Source organism: Eublepharis macularius, chromosome 9 (genome assembly GCF_028583425.1).
Source record: "Eublepharis macularius isolate TG4126 chromosome 9, MPM_Emac_v1.0, whole genome shotgun sequence".
NCBI lineage: Eukaryota > Metazoa > Chordata > Lepidosauria > Squamata > Eublepharidae > Eublepharis > Eublepharis macularius.
Genome location: NC_072798.1, coordinates 8,448,260 through 8,470,108, shown reverse-complemented (window position 1 = coordinate 8,470,108; position 21,849 = coordinate 8,448,260). Strand labels below are relative to the sequence as shown.

Genomic DNA, 21,849 nt, shown 5'->3' with positions numbered 1-21,849 from the left:
ACCCACCTAAAACTGGGGTCTCGTTGTGTAGGTAAAGTACACCGGATTCCTCAGATCTTGCCCTAGAAAATTTGGTCTTTTTGGGAAACCTTTACAGGGCTGGTTTGATGAAGGCACAGAGGGAAACAGGGCATCCTTGACACCAAGTACGATTCTTCATCAAAGGCAGCAAGGTGAATCAGTGCTCCCTTCAGAAGCTAACGCTGGTTTTAGGCTCAATGGCCAGTGGTCAACAAATGATTTCTTCTGGAATGTGGGCCTTTCCCTCTATTTGACTACTACAAAACAATCTTAAGGAAGAAAGCAGTTGACTAGCTGCAGTTCTACAAAAGCTGAGTTACTGCAGACTGCCAGATGAGACAACAGTGACGGTTGGAGGGATGACAGAGAAATCAACAGAGCTCCACTTCTCTCCAGAACACAGTTCAAATTTATTCCATTCATTCTTGCAACACAAACTTAAAACACAGCATCCTTTAGCATTCGAAGGTGTGTGAACCATGATAATAAGCCCAACACTAGGAAAACAGTTTACTGTCCTGGAAGAAGATCAAATATCAAAATGCACAAAGCACTCTTTTGCTTCCCTCGTTTGGTAGAAAGTTATGACTGTTTCTCCATGTATAAATCAGAAGACTGGTAGGGGGCAGTGCATGCAAAGTGGCAACTGCTCGACTGAGGACAGTCCACTTTTGCCAGCGTCTTCTATCCATTTGCGTTCAAGAACAAAAACTACGTTAGCAAAGCGACGCCTGTACAAACGGGAGCAGAAAGCTTTTAGACTGCAAAAACATTTAAGTTTAAAGTGGAATCTGAAAGGAAGTGACCGTATATTGTTGCCAGAGGTTTGGTATTTGGATTGTTAGCTTCAACCACCCCAAAGTCTACTACTTAGAAGAGGTATTCTCACATCAAGAGTTTCCACCTCTTAAGAGTCAGTGTGTGAAAACAGCAGGCCCATTTCCCTTCCCCTAAGTGGAGATTATAGGCTATCCATGCCCTAAGCAGAAGAATCTAAAGTTAACTAGACTCGTAATGTTTAGGCCAGAAATCAACGGCTGGACCTTTTATACATTGCAAAAAGAAGAATATTTTACTTCAGTAAAGAGTATTGTGATGAGTCTGGCCATGTGTTGGGAAGTCATCAGAATGCATCTACCGTTGGAGAAATGAAGATGTGGAAGAAGAAAACAACTGAGATGTCTACACCACAATGAAAGAAGCAGTGCCTGAAGAGCCAGGTGCAGGACTGCTAGAAAGAAAATCCAAGCGGCCTGAGACTGTACCCGAAGGACTACAGTTGAAGGCAGCCGGCTGTGAAGCACCCTTAGAATTTAGCCCATGCTACATCAATCAGAATGGCTTCCTTTCATTCCAGGTTAGGAGACCTTCGGGTACAGAATCCACCCATTCAAGCCAAAGTTTTAGAGCGGCATCAAAACATGAAATATCTGCTTACTGCTCAGCATCTTCACCAACACCTTTCCTGTAGCACAGAAAGATCGAGATGAAGACAAGTCTGCACAGACTGTACACATACGAAGTCTGCTGCACTGCGGTTCTGCACCAACAGCAGAGAGAGATTATGGGGCTCAACTTATAAGACTTCTACTTAGAGAACTGTTTGTTCCCCTCATAGCAGCTCCTCTGCTTAAATGTGGTATTGGGGATGAGAGAAACAAAGCACCACTGGAGTTGTGATACTAGCTACCAGTTCCACAAGGATCACAAAGACTTTTCAGATAATAGTCTCACTTCTTTTTAGAATGGTGAATCAATTGCTTGATTTTTCTCTGAAAGTAAATGCTTTAAGAATACAAAAAGGTACACTCGGTACTATAAATATGTATACAAAACCTGACTGCATGTACCTTGGAGGCTATCGCAGCTCTTAATGTCAAGTCAGGACAACTCTTACCAGGAAGGTTAATGCGGCACAAATTTTATCCATATTTTTGAGCAAGAGCATCCAAGCTTTCTTTCTACTGGCCAAGCCAACCAAACCTTAGCCTAACACGAAAAATAACAAATGAATGTCCCACGAAAGCTACCTTGCAATATGGCGGTGACGGGACCCGTATAAACCAACCTCCTTTATTGGGCACTAACTGCAGCCTGTACTTGACCACTGAGACCGGTTGTACTGTGTTTTTTTTTTTGGTTTTTTAAATACAGTGCTAAAATAGTGAATCGATTCTCATCCCAAAGGTGCATGCAGCACAGCTAAGATCAATGTGGTGAGGCTGTAGCTGGAGAAAGAATATTCCAGCTCTCTTTAAAAGAACGGTAGCAGCCCCAAGGACTGAGAGCCACTTCTGCTTACTAATTAAGACGTTTCCTTCGAAATCAAAGGGCAAAGCAAGCATCCTCTAGCGCCAATGAGTCTGGAGCCGCCTCTTTGTTTCAGTATCTTTTATGATGCAGAAGTAAGGAATATCCAATCGGAGACCTTACAAGAGCATTATTTTTCCCAGGATGAGGCACCACGTGCTAACCTGGCTGCTTCTCGAGTATAAAGTCTTGGGTAGCGGAACACACACATGATTCTTCAGTGTGTTCTTTGCTAAAACAGTCAAGAGTTAACACAGCATCCAATTATTAAATATTGGGACATTGTTAACAAATGTTGGTATTTCAAGGTTTATCTAAGGCCCAGGGACGCAGTTCTACTGAAGCTGCCCCAACTGCCTTGATTTGAAATGAAGGTATAAAAGCACTGGGTTTTCACTGCCTTAATAAAGCAAGAAAGCACGGAATAGTGCTTCCATTTGAAAAATTTCTCAGAGGAGAATTAGAAAAGTGTATAGGCCGCCTTTCAGATCACATTCTTCTCCCTTTTCCTGGCAGATGTTCAGTCTCACTTGTATGAGAAAAGGGTGCCTTGAAAAATAGCAGTCCTAAGGAGACATCAGTTACATGGATTTCTACTCTCGCCAGATGGATTCTCTCTTTTTCAGAGGAACCCTAACAAAGTAGGTGTGCTGTGATGGTTTCCCCCCCCCCCCATCCTTAGTGGAAGAAGCTAGAAGATACAAAGAGTGACAGACAGGCAGCAGTGTGAGGCCACAGGAGAGACGCGAGATCGCAGTCCGTTCATCACTGGAGGAGAGCCTTGATGGCCTGATTGTCGGTGGCTTCCAAGGCAGTTAGTCCATCTGGCCCTCTGACAGTCTTATCAGCACCCTGTCAAAAGAGGAAAAGAGCCGCTGTCACTCTGAAGACAAGGTCCAGCTGTACGCACCAGCAGTAGTTTCTCATGAGAAGAACTACACTCATCTTTACTTGGCTTATACAAGTCTCGTAATGCATAATGACTTCTTCATATTTTACGTCCCATACAAAGTTTCATCCTACATTTACAGCATAGGCACACTGGTGTTCATAGTTCTGGATCCAGCCAGCTTTCCCATTTCTTTTGACCTAATTGCCCTCCTTACTTCGGCCTCATCCCATATGGCTATATTCTAAGCTGCTCCCTGCGTATCCTCAATGGTGGTTCGCCCATCGTCTCCCTTTTTCATAGTGTAAAAGCAGGCTGAATTGAGCCCAAGTCATTTATCAGCACTGATACTCAACATTTTTTATCCTGAATACTCATCTGTAATTAGCTCTAAAAAACCCCAACTGCTGCCAAGCCTGTCACCAGCAACTGAAACTCAAGGCTCAATTTTATAACCACAGCTCAATCTCTAAACCTTTCCAGTCTGGCCAAAACGTGATGCCTAAAATGGGCTTAGACTGGACATAGGGGCTTCTGACTCCTGACTCAGCCTAAGGTGCACTGCCTTTGGTCTAGAAAACTCAGCAGACGAGGACCTGTCTAAGGTCTTATTTCTGTTGTTTGTTGTCCGTCTTTTAAACATTTATTTGCTCTGTTTTGGAAGTTTCTGAAGCCATTTTGGTTCCTTCTCAGAAGAAAAGTGGCATAGAAACATTTTAATAAGAAAAAAAAAGGCTCTTGGGTCCATTTTGGCAAGGCTCTCTCTCAAATTCCATGTGACAGCAAACAGTGGAATTCAAACATTCCACCTACACATGACCTACAAAATCAGACTTGCATATAATTCTTTTTACACCCACTTGGAGCTATATAATACTTAAAATGTGAAACCATTTAGCAGTTACTAAGTGCCACAGCCAACTATGCATAGCCACTGTTAACATCTTCAAATATATGTAAAGCACAACCGGAAGGGAAGAACATTCTTTCAGGTATTTATACCTCAAACTTGTATCAAATAATTCTTCAGACAGCAAATGAATCACAGCAAAACATCAAAAATGCATTAAAAATAAAAGATTAGCAGCAGCATGATAATAAACGGTATTAAAAATGAGAAAAAGCAGATTCCTTAAATTCTGGAAAATATCCGACTACATAAACTACATTTACCAAAAAAAACAAATACAAAAAACCCGGGCTAGTGTATCCCAGTCCAGTTTCAAACAGAGGAGAGAGACAGCCAAACTTAGAAAACCACCAAAAATCCAAAATGCTCAGTGGCAGGCAAATACTTAACAAAAGGGTGTTTCGCACCTGGAGCACTACAACTAACAGGGCCCTGCTCCTAACACAAGAGCTCCATTGTCCCGGAATTCACGGGCACAGGCTGTTCCAGCAACTACAGTCAAGAGGTGTATTGTAAAATGGATGGTCTTTTATAGTGAGACTGCTGCTTTGGCCTCTGGAGGCACCTCATTGCCACACAGGAAGCTAGACTAGATGGATGGTTGTTGATCCAGCACAACTACTCCTAGGGATGTACCCAAGAAGGTATCAGGATGTTCTTTACACCAAGCATTGCTGCTCCCCTGAACACTTGCCGGGGGGGAGGGGTGCTAGCTCATTCATACAACAACAAACCCAACAAAAAGTGGCTACAACCGATACAGTGGTCTCTGAATGAGGCCACTCAGCACTAACTATAATAAATTGTCTTCTTGCTTTATAAACCTGTTGTTTCTGGCTTCACTAACAGAGCTGCTTATGGCTTGATGGAGGCCTTAAAAAGATCCTGCCAAAGCCCTCTAATTCTCACCTTTGTCAAGAGCAACTTCACACAAGACACATGGTCTTCATAGACTGCTGAAAGGAGTGGAGTGATACTGTGTTTGTCTGGAGCCTGTAAAAAGAAAGGCCACGCCTGATTAAAAATGTTCAGATATCCATACAGAGTAGACTACTTTAATAAAGTTTTAATACTGCCATGTATTCCGAAACTTAATTCAAATTAAAAACTGCCTATGTTCAAGCACACGTTCTGGACATTTAAATACACAGAATGGTTTGGAAAGGAGAAGGGAGGTTTCCACTAATTCCCGCCCCCCCCCCCCAATATTGCCGCAGCTCACTGAACCTCCTGAAACTTTGCTCCTGGGGAGACAGGAAATAATCATGGGGACTGAAGGTTTGCAGAGGAAGGCAACTGGTGGAAATCATGGCCCATACAGGCCACCAGGGTGCTACAAACAGGATTCCAAGATGATGTGAACCATGCATTATATACTGGCATGCTAACAATACATCAGATCAACTTATTCTGTTATTGGTTTGACACAAGCCATTCTGGCAATGCATTTATTCACAGAAGCCAGGAAGGTGGCAGGGAGGGGGGAGGCATTCACACAGCTTCTTTGATGTACCGTTCAATCAAACTAATTGGAGTCACCTAGATTAATCCAATTAGTTCTATTCAATTACCTGAAGTAGTCCGTCACCATTACCAAAGACTGAATATGGAGTAGCTGATCAGAGCCCCAAGTGTCTTAAGAAACACTGATGCTTCTTGCATGTAACTCATTTCACCATCTCTTTTAGTAAACCAAGTTTTGAAATGACACATATGCCTGCAAAACTCACATCGAAACAAAAGATGATACCTTTACCCTACAAGGTGGGTCTTCTAAATAATGGCTTTACCATCGAAGAGGATCTCCCCAAAACTGACTCCAGTTAGCCATTCACACAGAATTTTATCCCAGTTCGATTGAGACAACATACATTAATATCAGCCCCTTTCAGCAGAAGGAACTCCATGATCTCAAGCTGTCCACAGTCGGCCGCGTAGTGAAGAGGTTTCCGCCCACCTTCCAGTGTCCGATTCACATCTTCACCCTTCAATAGGAAGAACTGGCAGTTAGACCTCAAAGCTACATTTTAAAACAAGGATGAGTTGGTTAAATCATTTCTCAAACTAGCCATCAGCAGTCCCACCCCTTGCATCCAATACTCATTTCAGAGATCTTACAGCAATTCAGGCAAGGTAGCAAAGCCATTTTTTTACCCAAGAAACACATTCTTCAAAGTGTTAGCCATGATACAGTTTTGTGTTTCCCCCCCATTATCTTTCAACCTCTCATATCTTTCCTGGCTGCTATTTAGATTATGGCACCTAGATTTTTCAGCATCACTAGGTCTACTGAATGTATTTTGCATGGCTACCAGCCTAGCAAAGGACATAAGAGAAGCCATGTTGGATCAGGCCAATGGCCCATCCAGTCCAACACTCTATGTTACACAGTGGCCAAAAAACCAGGTGTCATCTGGAGGTCTGCCAGTGGGGAAGGGACACTAAAAGCCCTCCCACTGATTGCTCCCCCAAACACCAAAAATACAGAGCATCACTGCCCTAGACAGAGAGTTCCATCTATACCTTCTGGCTAATAGCCACTGATGGACCTCTGCTCCATATACTTATCCAATCCCCTCTTGAAGCAGTCTATGCTTGAAGCTGCCACCTCCTGTGGCAGTGAATTCCATGTGTTAATCACTGTTTGGGTGAAGAAGTACTTCCTTTTATCCATTCTAACCCGACTGCTCAGCAATTTTATTGAGTGCCCATGAGTTCTTGTATTGTGAGAACAGGAGAAAAATACTTCTCTCTCTACCTTCTCTATCCCATGCATAATCTTGTAAACCTCTATCATGTCACCCCTCAGTCATCGTTTCTCCAAGCTAAAGAGCCCCAAGCGCTTTAACCTTTCTTCCTAGGGGAAGTGTTCCATCCCTTTAATCATTCTAGTTGCCCTTTTCTGCACTTTTTCCAGTGCTATAATATCTTTTTTGAGGTGTGGTGACCAGAATTGTACACAGTATTCCAAATGAGGTCGCACCATTGACATTTTGCTCTTCCCACCATAACAGTTATATATGAACTAGATATTCTGGAAATAGTCTTTCAATGGCTTTCTGAAATGATTAAATGCACTAGGAGGATTTTTAGCTACACCCTTCCCACCTTCAGGCCATGCTGCTTAGCCTCAACTTTAGGACTCAGGAGAATGTCTTACATTCATTCTTTTTCAGAGGCAAACATACCATCTTCACAAACAGCCCAGATCATTCTAAGCAAACAGCAAGTCCAAAAATAAGAAGCGTGTGCACCGAAGAAAAACATCATCTGCTAGCAACATGCTGACAGCCCAGCCAAGTTGCATGTCGATGAGCCCCAAAGCCGCAAAGCTTGGGGGGGGGGGGTGAGAGAGCGTGTAGGCATAAGCCATGATTCAACAGTGAAAGAGGGCACTGCAGAACAGTATTTCAGCCACAAAATCATAGTGTGCAATACCGACACCTGGTGCTGACAAGAGAACTTATCAAAGGCGTAAATAATGGCAACAGGATTAAGGAATGGTGCAGTGAGTGACTGGGACACAGTGGCTCCCATTATATGCCGAGCGTGAGGGTCTTTTTCTTGTGGCAAATGAAACAGTTAAAAGCAGCGCAATCAAGAAACCTCTTAGAAAAGACAGCATCAAACTACCAGGCACTCCTAAACAGCAAGTAATTCAGAGATTCCCTGAAGATAAACGGGCTTCGTCTAGTCACCCCTTCTTTATGGCCCTCAAGACCTCCTCTACCCTATATGTAGGTTATCTTTTTAGGAAGGGACAACAATACACAATATTATCTGTCTCAACTCCAAGACAGATTCATGTCCCTTACGTTTCAGAGTCCTTTCAAGAAACAACAGAAATTAGATGTGATCAACCATCTACTGGGAATCATCAACGCAACAGACATAGTGCCGTGGTATCAGCAATTGTGAAATACCTGCTCATTTTCCTCCCCACAATTTCCAAGAGAAACTGCAGTTGGCAAGCTATCCTGTACCTCAAACTCTTCAACAGCTTTGTGAGGAATAGGAGGTTCAAACTAGAAACTTTGAAATTAACTGTGGGTGCCCTCCAGCCAGGAAGTGTTATGATATCCATCAACTTGACAGAATCTTATCTAAAAGTTCTGGTCTTCCCTACACACAGGCTGCTTTCACTGGTATGTGGCTTTCTGAGTTGCCAAAGAGCAGTGCCCTTTGATCTGGCCTCCAGTTGCAGAATTTGTACCAATGTTTTTATTTCTATAGTGGCAAACCTTTGGATGAAACACGCTGATTTCCACCCATACCTGGAAGACCATCCAGAAAATCCAAAACTCTGTATGATCTGCAGTCTACTATTTAGTGTTTTGAATTGCATGGCTTCCTTATCCATCTTCCAAAAAGCCATCTCTCCCCACCCCCCTCAGACTATTCTACATCTGGAAGCTGTCATAGATGAGGGGAACAAAATCTAGTTTACAAGATATGGTGAGATTATTCCCCTATAGTCCTTAAGAGCAGAACACATCAAGGGTTAATTGAATTTAGAAGCATACTGGTTCAATCAGAGCACACTAGATCAAGCACAGTGTTTCTCAGTCCACATCTATTCCAGGGAATATCCATGGACTACAGACATCCCCAGGTGGATCTATTCTCCCACGAGGTGAAAAACAAGCTGCAGAGATTCTTCTCTCACTTCCAGTACCATCAATTAGAACAGACAAATGCCTTCTTGGCTCCTTGGCCTTCACTTCTTCTGCATGCCTTCCTTCTAATCCCTTTATTGTCCAAGATGATGAAGACCAGAGAAGAAATGATGTGTGTGGCACTTGTGGTCAGAAGAATCTGGTTTTATAGCCTTGTGGATCTGACAGCTCTCCTTGGAAGTAGCATAGATCTCCCAACATGCTAACTCAGGGCCTAATCTCCCACCCAGATCCAGCTAACCACGTAGAGAATGAGTGGCAGCTGTTGTGTTCAGAAGACTTCTCACAGGCTGTGGCACAAAGGCAGAGCATTTGCTTAGTGTGCAGAGGATCTCAGGTTCAATCCCTGGCATCTCCAGCAAAGATCAAGTCAGAAAGAACCTGTAGAGCTGCTGTCAAACTGAGAAGACAGCAGTGATGCTGATGGACCAGTGTTTTGAAGGCAGCTTCATGTGTTTATAGGAAGAAAGACACACTGTCCTCACTGTGTCTGTGCACATCCTATATGTATATATGACTTCACTTGGGAGGTGGATGTTAGGTGGTGCACAGGGAAACATCTGCTGGTAGACTCATGTGGCAAAATCTTCACTTCCTTCAGGACAGTTTGGCACAAAGATTGAGGTTGAATAACTCATACAGGAAGGTGGCAGCGTCAGCTCCAGTCCTACCACAAGTTGGAGGTTTCTCACACTCAAGAACAGCCATGAGATTCTTGATCAGGGCTTCTTTCAAATAACCTTCTGCTAGCCACCATTTTTCAACTCAGTGTTTGCATGGCATTCTGCAGGCTCTCTGTCCTCCTCCTCTCAAACCTCTGTCAGAGGTAGCATCACTGAGAATCTGACTTGGTGACATGCTAAATGTATCAGAATATTCTTTGCCACTCTAACAAGAATAGAACTTTGGACTTACAATGAAGTAATAACTTCTGCTTGAGACCAAGGAGGGCATCCTAGACCCACCCAACTTTTTCTTCTCATTGGGGTCACTACTGGCTAACTTACAATAATTTACGGTGTGTGCGTGTGCGCGCATGTGTGCGTGCGCAGACCATCTGTCAACTCAAACAGTTCCATGATGTTTTTTTATGCAATCTCTCCCTGTTGCTTAAAGTATTGCTGTTAGTAATGCCAGCTTTCCCAAAGATCATATTGGTCTCAAACAAACAAGTCACATTATTGACTATTACCAGTTGCAGAAGTCTTTGAATGTTAAAAGTCGATCACTCCCTCCCTCTTAGAGTCAGAAAGCTCAGTCTAATTTCTGGAAAGGAGTACCCAAATGTATTAGCATGTCCTCCCCCTCAAGCAGAACGGCCCCTTGGATACTCACCGTGAAGGGTCCTTCTCCTCTGAGGTAAGGAGGACATCCTGGGTTTTCCCTCTGTCCAATCAGGGAGGCAGGAAAGTTGATCTTTCTTCCCCTTCCTGTCTGTATGTGGGAACACCCCCTGTACTTCCAGATCCAGAGGTCTCCCCACAGCAGTCATCAATTCAGTCACTCTACTAGATAACTATTACTGAAACGAGAACAAACTTTCAAATAAAGAACTGTCAAGACTATGACTAGTTATGAACCCTTTTTTAACTAGAAACTGTTAGAACAAGGGAATATTAACAGAAGTCAGGTTGTTAATGCAGCGGTAGAAGGAGAGTAGGAACAGATTAGTACACAATTAGGCAGAGGACGAAGAGCTCGGGAGGGCAGGATGTCCTCCTTACCTCAGAGGAGAAGGACCCTTCACGGTGAGTATCCAAGGGGCCGTTCTCCCTCTGAGTCGGAGGACATCCTGGGTGCTCCCAAAGCAGTCCCTTCAAGATCCGGGTGGGAGATGATCTTCGTCCTCTATGACGTGTTGCAGGACTCTTCTACCAAATGCTGCATCCGATGACGAGTACGTGTGTAACTGATAATGTCTGATAAAGGTCGAAACAGAAGACCAGGTGGCTGCCTTGCAGACCTCTTCTATGGAGGCATACCGTCTGAAGGCCGCATTGGTGGCTGCACACCTGGTAGAATGAGCCGTAATACCTGACGGAACTTCCAACTTAAGAGCCTTGTATGCCTCGCCAATACATGTCCTGATGCTGTAGGCAATGGACGATGAAGACATTCTCTGTCCTACCTTAGGCGTGGCAATATTGACGAATAAGGAGTCCGTCTTACGTAGGTGTTCAGTCCTAATAATGTAGGTCTTGAGTGCTCTGCGCACATCTAAGGTGTGCCACTCTCTTTCTCTTGGATGCTGAGGATTAGGTGAGAAAGAAGGAAGTATAATCTCTTGCGTTCGATGAAATCTCGAGTACGCCTTGGGGAGGAATGTTGGATCCGACCTGAGAACCACTTTCTCTTTGTGGAATATGCATAAATCCGGCCTAATTGATAGTGCGCTCAGCTCAGAAATCCTACGTGCCGATGTAATGGCCACTAGGAATACAGTCTTTAATTTCAGCCACCTGAGGTGGATGTCCCGTACGGGCTCGAAGGGTGGCTTGGTAAGAGCCTTGAGGACAACGCTTAATCGCCAGGTTGGGAATCGATGCACCGTAGGGGGGTTCAGTAAGGTGGCTCCCCGCAGGAATTTCTTAATATGAGGATGAGTGGACAAGGTGGACGACTCCACCTTTGGAAGCACCGTGCTGATTGCCGCAATCTGCTTTTTTAAGGTGGGCGGCTTCAATCCCCTGTCTAGGCCTTCTTGTAGAAACCCCAAGATGTCACGTATAGACGGGAACATAGGGTCAATTTTCTTGCGTTTTCCCCACCGTACGAAGGCTTTCCACGTGGAATTGTAGATCCTATTCGTAGATCTCTTTCTTGAGGAAAGCATGGTGTCCACGACACGCGCTGGATATCCTACACTGAGTAATGACCGCCTTTCAATCTCCATCCGGTCAAAGACCACCATTCTGGGTGAGGATGCCAGAACGGTCCCTGTTGAAGCAGATCCGGAAGCACTGGCAAGCGGAATGGTGAGTGGGTCGATAGCGACAGCAGGGCCGAGAACCACGGTCTCCTGGGCCAGTAAGGAGCCACTAGGATCACTGTGGCTGCTTGATCCTGGATCCTTCTCAGAAGTTTCGGTAAAATCGGAAGAGGGGGAAACGCATACAGCAGGCCCCTGGGCCATGGCGATGTCATGGCGTCCGTGCCCTCTGCCTCCGGGTGAAAGTATCTGGAGAAGAATCTCGGCACTTGATGATTCTGCGGTGACGCGAAAAGATCCACCTCTGGAGTGCCGAAGTGATCCGTTAGCAGTGTGAACGTTTCTCTGCTGAGAGACCACTCCCCCGGATGTAACGACTCTCGACTCAGCCAATCCGCTTCCACATTGAGCACTCCCCTGATGTGCTCCGCTTGCAGAGATAGAAGGTTGTCCTCCGCCCAGCTGATGATCTTGTGCGCTTCCTTCTGTAGACGAGAGGATTTGGAACCCCCTTGCCGGTTGATGTATGATTTCGCCGCCACATTGTCCGTGCGGATGAGAACATGTTGGAAGGTCAGATGTTCCCGGAAGTGAATGAGGGCCAGATGGATTGCCCTCAACTCTAGCACGTTGATGGGAAGTTGGCGTTCTGCTGGCAACCACCGGCCCTGTCCCGGTAGGCCATTCAATGATGCGCCCCATCCTGAGAGGCTCGCGTCCGTGAAAACCTGGATGGGCTGAGGAGTCAGGAAACTTTTGCCTTGTCGAAGGTTGAGCACGATGGTCCACCATCGAAGGCTGTTCTTGACCGATAGAGGCACTTGAATTTTGATGGTTCTTTTCTGAGCAATATGGTGCTGGTAGGGCCGTAGCAGAGCTTGTAGAGGTCTGGAATGAAAGCGCCCCCAGAAGATGGCTTCCGAATTGGCCACGAGAAGACCTAACAATTTGGTCAGCTCCATGATGCAGGACCGGCGTTGCTTGATGATGTTCATTGTCCACTGTTTGGTTTTCTTGATCTTCCCCTCCGGGAGGAAGAAGGAGCATTGACGCGTATTGATTATCAGTCCCAAGTGTTCTAGACTTTGAGACGGTTCTAAAGAACACTTGGCTCTGTTGATCAGGAAGCCGTGTTGTTCCAGGGTCTGTATCGTTAGGAGCGTGTCGTTGATTGACCCTTCTCGAGAACTGGACCGTATTAGAATGTCGTCCAGATAGGGGTGTAGATGTAGACCCATCTCTCGCAGTCGGACAATCGGAACAACTAGCAGTTTCGTGAAGACCCTTGGCGCTGTTGCCAAGCCGAAGGGCATGGCGCGAAACTGGAAGTGCATGCCCTTGACACAGAACCTTAGGAAGCGTCGGTGAGGTGGAGCAATGGGTACGTGGAGATAGGCCTCTGTCAGGTCCACAGACGTCAGGTACTCCCCGTCTCAACGCCTCCGCGATGGAACGCAGGGTCTCCATCCTGAAATGTCGCAGTCTGATGAACTGGTTCACGAACTTTAAATCCAGGATGGATCTCCAGTCTCCATTCCACTTGGGGACCGTGAAAAAGATGGAGTATACCCCGGTTCCCCTCTCGCGTTGTGGTACCGGCTCCACAGCTCTGATATCCAGTAGGTGACGCACAGCTTGTATGGTTATTGCTCTTCTGCTTGGGTCTTTCTTGAGAGGAGATATAAGGAACCGCTCCGGTGGAAGAGAGTAAAATTCTATTAAGTAGCCAGACGACACCACTTCCATAGCCCAGGCGTCCACCTGGGAAGTCTCCCATTGCTGGCGAAAAAGAAGCAGTCTCCCTCCCACCGGGGCCTCCTTCGAGTCAGGGCTTCTGACCTTTGTCCTCCACGTCTGACCTGAAGCTCCGGGGTCCCGATGGCTTGTGAGGTCTGGACGAAAAGGCACCTCTGCGGGACTGCGATCTAGGAAAGGACCAGCTTCTCTTGGTCTCTTGTCGTGGTCTGGGTAAGGTATGGCTCGTTCTGAAAGACTGGAAGCGAAAAGGTCGTCTCTCGTTCCCTCTGAGATGTCGAGGTAAGGCTTTTTTCTTGTCCTTTGTCTCCACCAGTATTTTGTCTAGTAGGTCTCCAAACAACTTCTTCCCCTGGAAGGGGTAGGCTGACAATATGACCTTGGATTGGATGTCGGCCTGCCACGCTCTGAGCCATAACAGACGTCTAGTGACAGTGGTAGATGCCATAGCTCTGGAACAGAAGGACATCGCATCAAGAGTGGCGTCTGCCGTGAAGGTGCTGGCTTTCAACATCCTATTTGCTCCCTCCAGGAGACGTTTGCTGTTGTCTGGCAGCAATTGAATCAGTCTTCTGGTCCAGACCACTGACGCTCGTGAAACTGTAGATGCAATGGCCGACGCTTTAATTGCCATGGCGAGCGCCTCATGAGTTCGCTTCAGGGCAATGTCACCCTTCTTGTCCAGGCTGTCTTTAATTGCCCCTTGACCGTCTTCTGACAGAAGGCCGTGAGATTGCAAAGCGGCTACTGGTGCGTCCACAGCAGGAACCTGCAACAGCTCAGTGGCAAAACTGGGGAGAGAATACAACTTCTTAACATTATTAGAGAAGTGTTTGCAAGAAGATGGCGTGGCCCATTCAGCTTTTAATTGTCTCTCATAGAATTCAGGGAAGGGAAAGACCTTGGTTCTCTCCTCTGACCTAGGGAAGAACTCTTTATTCCCCTTGGGTCTGATACTGGGGTCCCTAGGAGATGGTTCATCCTCCCCCCTGGGCGACTCTTGGAGTTCGAGGGCAGATAGGGTCTTTGCAAGGAGATATTGATAATCATCCATCTGGAACAGCCTGTTCGGATGTTCAGTATTAGAAGACTCATCCTCCTGTTCTTCCTCAGAGAGGAATTCTCCACCCTCAGAGTCCTCACTAGGGGAAGGGACGTCCTCTATCCAGCCCCTTGTCCCCCCAGTAGCATTAGATTGGGTCTTTCTAGCTGCCTTGGTGGGCCAAGGCGCAGCGATATCGGGTCTCCCTTGGGAAGCTTGTGTCCCCTGGAGCAAGACGGCTGGGAAGACTGTGCTTCTTCAGACTTACGCAGGGCCACGATCTCCTCCCTCATAGTCTGCCGTAAGAAACCCATCACTTCTGGGGGCATAGAGAGATAGGCGGCACTTACTTGGTTGTTCTGGGCTTCGAAGCCGCGTTCTTGTCCCATTTCTCCCGCCGGGAGGTTGGGAAGCGCGTCGGTTGGCATTGGCGGGAAAACGCTAGCCGCGCCGTCTTTTGCCGCCGAAAAGAAATTTGCGTCGTCGCTGTTGCTCGGGGCCTCTTGTTGCTGGAATGAAGAGCTCTGCGGCGCCCTCTGCTGGAGACGGGGCCGTTTCCTTGAGGGCCGATCTTCCTCGGGAGCCATCTTCTCGCCGGGGAGCCGCTCAGCCTCGCAAGGCAAACCGGCGCCGGCTGAGCACACCCCCGCCATCGGTAAGACAGCTCCTGGGGGGTGGCTCGCCCTCTCCATGAAGCTCTCCTCTGAATCAGACGAGGCCACAGAGGCCATTCTGGCTTCAGCTTTCAATCTTCTCCTAGGCCGTCCCAAGTAGGAAGGATATAGGAGAAGGGGAAAGGATAAAAGTGAAGTAGAAAGCAGAAATAAAGTAGATAAAAGGGGTGAGAGGAAGAAAGAGTGTAAATAGAAGATACAGGGTAGAAAGTAGTAAAGGCAGTGCAGAGCTAGCCTAAGGTGAACTGCTCTCCCCTGAGGCAGGAAAGGAACTGGAAGTACAGGGGGTGTTCCCACATACAGACAGGAAGGGGAAGAAAGATCAACTTTCCTGCCTCCCTGATTGGACAGAGGGAAAACCCAGGATGTCCTCCGACTCAGAGGGAGAAGGAGCCTGCCAGTAGGCCCAATAGTTGGTTCTCATATACACAGAGAGAGATTCTGAGACAGCTGTATTTACTTAGGGGAAAGATGCTGTAAGGCCAAAGCAGCAAGCTCTCTGAAGTCAGCAACTTAGTACCGCATGGCACGAAAGAACCAGCATACACCACTGCAAGTGTATACAAAATGCTGCATTTTACACCCCTAATATGGAACCAGAAGAGCTGTGGGGAAAAAACTTTTCTTCCAGAGAAAGGCATGGTTATTCCAGGAGCTGGGGCTTTTCAAGACTTGAGAGGTGAAGGAGTCAGGATGTTTAAAGTCGGATGTGTAGGGAGAAAATAGAAAGATGCTCCCTGAACATATGAATCCCAGCTACCTGAACAAACCTGACAAGCAGACTTAGGAACTTATTTCTGTCATGTGCAATTACCCAGGACAGAGGTGTAATGAGACACTTGCCCGAGGGAAAGAACAGGAAAGAGAACACCAAAGATGCCGTGAATGCTGCCTTGGGTAGGCTTCTGAAGAGAGATGAAAGCAAACGTGACCCTGCAAACAGCAGACTGGGCCTCTTGCCTTCTGGCAGCCAGCGCCAACGCTCATACAATGATTGAAGGGCATATGCTTCGCCAAGCGCATCCCAAGGCTCATCCGCTGAAGTGATCACAGTAACCCAATCAACCCCCAAATTAATCCAACTTGAGCTGTAAAATCAATTGATGGACTTTCAAGCACTAGATGTGCAGAATGGAGACAAGTTGGTCGTGTTATCTTAACTGGAATGTGGCCTTCACAAAGGGCATTTCAGTTCTACGCTCCCACAGCTACCCACACAGTCAAAGATGCCAGAAAAGTAGCCAGTGGATGTGCCATGCAAACACAACGCTTGTAAACATCGGGAGCTGGGGCAGGGGGGAAAGGACAGGGCTTGGAAAACTACCCAGGGAGAAGACGATTGTGATGAGGGGAGGATTAGGAAGAGGATCCAGAGTTGCTGTCTATGGAAAGTTGAACAGGAGATCAGCAGACACAGATATTATGAGGCCTTACTGAGAACTGGAAATTGATAGGGTCTGTTGTGCTGCAGTTTCAATGCCAGAGTGCACAGGGCACAAAGAACAGAAGACATGATACTCGAGAACATCGGGAACGTACTGACAGCTCAACTCCAGGGAATGATTTTTTTTAAAAAAAATCCAGCTACTCGAACCTGTTTTCTATACAATACAATTAGACTTAAAAGTCTACCCAACTCAGCTGAGATTTTTGACAGGGTCAGCAATCTTCATAATGTTGTTAAAACACATGCTCAGCACACAACTGCTCCAACCAGGGAGGGGGAGAGAGAGACTTTGAACCACAAAAAGGGGCACCAGTTTGCTGAGCACACAGCTCTCCCACCTGCTGCTTGTGGGAGAAGCTAAAATGTCACAAGCAGCCAACGTGGGGAGATGTCAGTTCTCCTCCCCTATGAGCAGATTTTGCAGTTTTGGAAAAAAAAACAACAGGAATTCATTTTAATGGGTGGAAGAAGTACTCTCTTTCCTTATAAACAAAGGAGAGTATTATGGTACCACAAACACATTTAACAGATTCATTGTAGCCAAATCGCTGAATAAGGATTTAACAATGCAGGTTATTATATTCACAGGAATTTACACAAGCACCCTTGTGGTTGCTGTGAATGGTCACCTCTGCTTGTACTCTTGAGTCCAGCACAGAAATGTCACAAACTATACCTTTTGCATACCATGGTCTTAGTTTTAACTCCAGCGTTTGCACTTGTTTTTCACAGGCACAGCTGTTGCTGCTCAGTGAAGACTGAGTTGATGAATCTGATAAAATAGGTTTTAACTATGACAGTGCAATCCTAGAAACACATTTCATGGGAAAAAGCCCCAGTGAATATACCCAAACAAGATTCTGGGTAGATCTACTTAGGACTGCCGTTAAACATTTAAGGTGGTACAATATCCCTTTTTCAGCTTTGCCATAATAGAGACGCATGGCTACTGAAATTAATTGCCTCTTTCTTTCCAAGACTTTACCAAGGATCAGCTCCGAAGTTTGTTTTGATAGAATCCTGTAAGAAGACACCACTGAGCATTTGCGTAATGCCTTTCCTTCAACAGTGTAAAACTGTAGTATTCTTTCTCATCAAACATTTAATAAATTTTGGAGCATACTTAAAGATGCAGAGAAAGCAGTGGGTTCACTGAATTATTTTTGAAAGCCCTTAATAAAAATAAAGATAAGATAAGGAGATGCCCACAGGACAGGACTTTTTCCTCCAAGTTTAATGTTGTAGAAACTGGAAGCTGAATCTTTTCATGGCGCAGAGGTACATGAAATCACCTGATAAATAACACCCCCATTAAGTCTCTTGACTGTGTCACATCAATTTCATTCGAGCACAGGTTTCTGTTTTTATTCTTGTTATTTGTGACTTGTAATGGCCTATGGCTAAATACAATAAACCTTTCATACCATTAAGTCTCTGTTAAAAGGACAGGATTTTTCCAGGTACCTGACAACCTAGCAATCAGATGTATATTGCCTTTGAACATGGAGGTTCTATTTAGCCTTCATAGCTAATACTCTGCCTCCACAAATCTCATCCTCTTGTACTAACCCAGAAGCTTTCACATCTTACAGCAGCAGCATGTGACGGAGAACTTCCCTTTCGGCTGTTCTGCACCTGTTGTTAATTGAGTATCTTATGAGTGACCTAAATTTATAGCCCTGAGGCAAAAACAATTCTCTCTTCCTTTCTTCTGCAGTATGCATTAGCTTATAAACTTCTATAAACTATCATTGCGTCACAGAGACTGGTGCAGCTTTCCTCGCAACTCACAAGCCAAGCTGAACCTACCAAAATTCCCCCCACTCCACATGCATTTTCTTTCTTATACACCTGCCAATGTAACATATGCTGCTTACGTTAAATGAGTGACTCTGGTTTACAAAAAAAAAATCATGCACAAAAAAAAATCATGCCATCATAAACCTTTCAGACTTTAAGGGGCTATTAAGACTCTATCCAGGCTTTACTGTAACAGATTAACAGCCTACGCACTTACCTGGGACTGAGCACAGCTGTATACTTCTAAGTAACTAAGACTGGCTTCTGAGTAAACCTGCACAGAACTACAATGGGACATTCTGGAATTTCTCTAAGCTCAATCCTGTACATGGGGACTCAGAAATAACTGCCATTGAGTGCAATGGGTTCAGTCTGAAGTAAACCTGCCTCTAATAACAAAAGCATGCTCCTGTGGGATGGACACCTGCCAGGGTTGCCAACTAGCCTGGAAAACCAGGATCTGAGCCCAGTGGCACCTTAGAGTCAAGACTTTCAGGGTATAAACTTTTGGAACTCAAAGCTCCCTTCTTCAAACTCTCAAAAGCTTGTATCCTGGAAATCTTGTTGGTCTCTTAGGTGCCACTGGACTCAAACCCTACTGTTCTACTGCAACCAACACGGCTATCCATGTTTGGTATAGTGGTTAAGGGTGCGGGACTCACTCCTCCGCTTGAAGCCAGCTGGGTGACCTTGGGCTAGTCACAGCTCTCTGGCGCTCGCCTCAGCACTACTCACCTCACAGAGTGATATTGTTGTGGGGATAATAATAACATACTTTGTAAACCACTCTGAGTGCGCATCAAGTTGTCCTGAAGGGTGGTATATAAATTGAATGTTGTTGTTATTACCTACCTGAAACTAACTCCAAGGGAGAAAAGGCTTTCATTAACATTAGTAACTCTTGGTGCAATTCTACGCAGAAGGCCTCCATGGATATCAGCAAGATTTCCAGAGAATGAGCTTCTGGGACACAAAGCTTCTGGGACATTTCACATACATTTAGAACTGGAAGCATGTAGGAGTCTGTTCAATCAGAATGTGGAAAGAGTATAAAACCCTACATATTTCCACTGCTGAATGCAGCTGAAGAAGAGAGATCTGGCTCTCCAAAGCTGATACTCTGGAAATCTTCTTGGTCTCTTAAGGTGCCACTGGTCTCTAATTCTGCCGCTCTGCTGCTGACCAACACGGTTACCCACCTGAAGCTAGTAGTAGGAAAAATAGCTGCACTTATATACTGCTCTCCTAGACAGATGAGTGGCACATTCAGAGCAGTAAACGAGTTAGTATTATTACTGTCCCCGCAATACAGCCGGGGAGCCGGGCCGAGCGGCTTACCCACGGCGGAGCTCACGATGGTGGCCTTCGAAGCAGCAGCCCAACCACCGCCCCCCTCAGCAAAAGGCAGCCCGTCCCTTTCGCAGAGGCTCAATGCGTGAAACGGCCAGCTGGAGCTTTCCAGCCCCGTGGAAGGGAGAAGCCATTTCCCTGCCGGCCTCCCGGCCACACACGCCCATTCGCTCAGCGGGAGCCGGGCTTTCGCCTTCGCCCCCAACTCACTCAACCGGCCCCGCGAGGAGGGAGCGAGGGCCGCGCCTCACCTTGGCGACGTAGCCCTTCACCTCGTCCAGGTCGCCGTTCTTGAGGGCCCACATGAACTCCTTGTCCGACATCGCGCCGGCCGGCCGCCGCCCTGACAACGGGCGCAGCCAGGCGGAGGGAGAGCGGCTCGGGCGGAAGGGGCGCGGCGCGGCGCAGGAAGCGGCTAAGGCGGGCCCGCCTCCGCTCCGCTCGCAACCGCCGCCCAACGGTCGAGCAGAGGCTGCGCGCGCACCCACCTCAAACGGAAAAAAAAAACAGCGGCGAAAGGCAACGCGCCTGACCAACAGTATTATTATTATTTGCGGTTCCGTATCTGGGACGCCCTCCGCTTTTCTGAGGCGAGCCGGCAGGAGTGCGCCTGCGCCGGTGGCCGTTATTCGCCGCACCTCATTTTCCTCCTTATGAAGGAGTTGCGCGCAGGCGCAGGTTAGATAAGCGCAGCGTGTGGGAATTGATCCTGGTTGGAAAAGAGGCAACGCTGGATCAACCGACACCCTCCTGATTATTTTGCTTTAAACCTGGCCCCTGCCAACCCACCGTCAATTTGCAGGTCCAGTCTGTGTCCACGTTATTTTATTTTGTAATTTATTAATTTTGGATAGATAGATTCCATGTCCTCATATTTTCTGTATGTATGTGTACACACACACAAACTATATGTATTTGTATGTATAGATACATATCTTTATTTGTATATATATTTGTGTATATATGTATACAATCAAAAATATAAATCATTATATATATATATATATATATATATATATATATATATATATATATATATATATATATATATATGCATAAAATTATTATTTTATTATCCTGACACTGAGAGATCTCTGTCTTTTGGTGCTACACCTCTGAAGATGCCAGCCACAGCTGCTGGCGAAACGTCAGGAACTACAATGCCAAGACCACGGCAATACAGCCCGGAAAACCCACAACAGCCATCGTTCTCCGGCCGTGAAAGCCTTCGACAATACATCAAAATTATTATTATTTATTATTATTATTATAGAGCCAGTTTGGTGTAGTGGTTAAGAGCGCGGGACTCTAATCTGGAGAGCTGGGTTTGATTCCTCACCCCTCCACTTGAAGCCAGCTGGGCGACCTTGGGCTAGTCACAGCTCTCTGGAGCTCTCTCAGCCCCACCCACCTCACAGGGTGATTGTTGTGGGGTAATAACACTTTGTAAACTGTTCTGAGTGGGCATTAAGTTGTCCTGAAGGGCGGTATATAAATCGAATGTTATATTAATTATTATTATAAAATAAAATTAATTATAATAATTATAAAAATAAAATTTTCATATATAGCCAATGGGACCCAAAGCAGACTACATTTTGGTCTTTAAGGTGCTACTGGAACCAAATCTTGCTCTTCTATTGCAGACCAAAAAAGCTACCCTTTGAAAGTCATCCTAAGCAGGTCTACTCAGAAGTACATTCTCTAGTATTCAATGAGGCTTACTCTCAGGAAAGTGCCCTTAGGATTGCAGCTTTTGTTAGTAAGCAGAGATATAAGGAAAAAGGTATATCCATATCACTATAAGAAAAATACTTTCTCTTCTAGACTTACTTTTTTTAAAAAAATGGAGTTAGAGTTGCCAACCTCCAGGTGGGACCTGAAGTTACAACTGATCTCCAGGCTAGATATCAGCTCTGCTGGAGAATATGGCAGCTTTGGCGGTGGTCTCCATGGCTTTACACCCTGCTGAGGTCCTGCCACAAACCTGGCCTCCACAGGCTTCACCCCCAAATATTCAGGAATTCAACCCAGAGTTGGCAACCC

The 21,849-nt window shown here is 45.9% G+C and overlaps 1 protein-coding gene across 1 annotated transcript; it reads right to left on the bottom strand.

Moving 5' to 3' along the window:
• Positions 1-407: 407 nt before the first annotated feature.
• Positions 408-20,262, bottom strand: LOC129335745 (myotrophin). The gene is made up of 4 exons (XM_054988539.1): positions 20,055-20,262; positions 6,002-6,115; positions 5,040-5,123; positions 408-3,183 (listed from the first exon to the last, which is right to left on the bottom strand). The coding sequence occupies exons 1-4, from the start codon at positions 20,124-20,126 to the stop codon at positions 3,097-3,099; spliced, it is 357 nt and encodes a 118-aa protein (XP_054844514.1). The 5' UTR covers positions 20,127-20,262; the 3' UTR covers positions 408-3,096.
• Between the last annotated feature and the right edge of the window lie 1,587 nt (positions 20,263-21,849).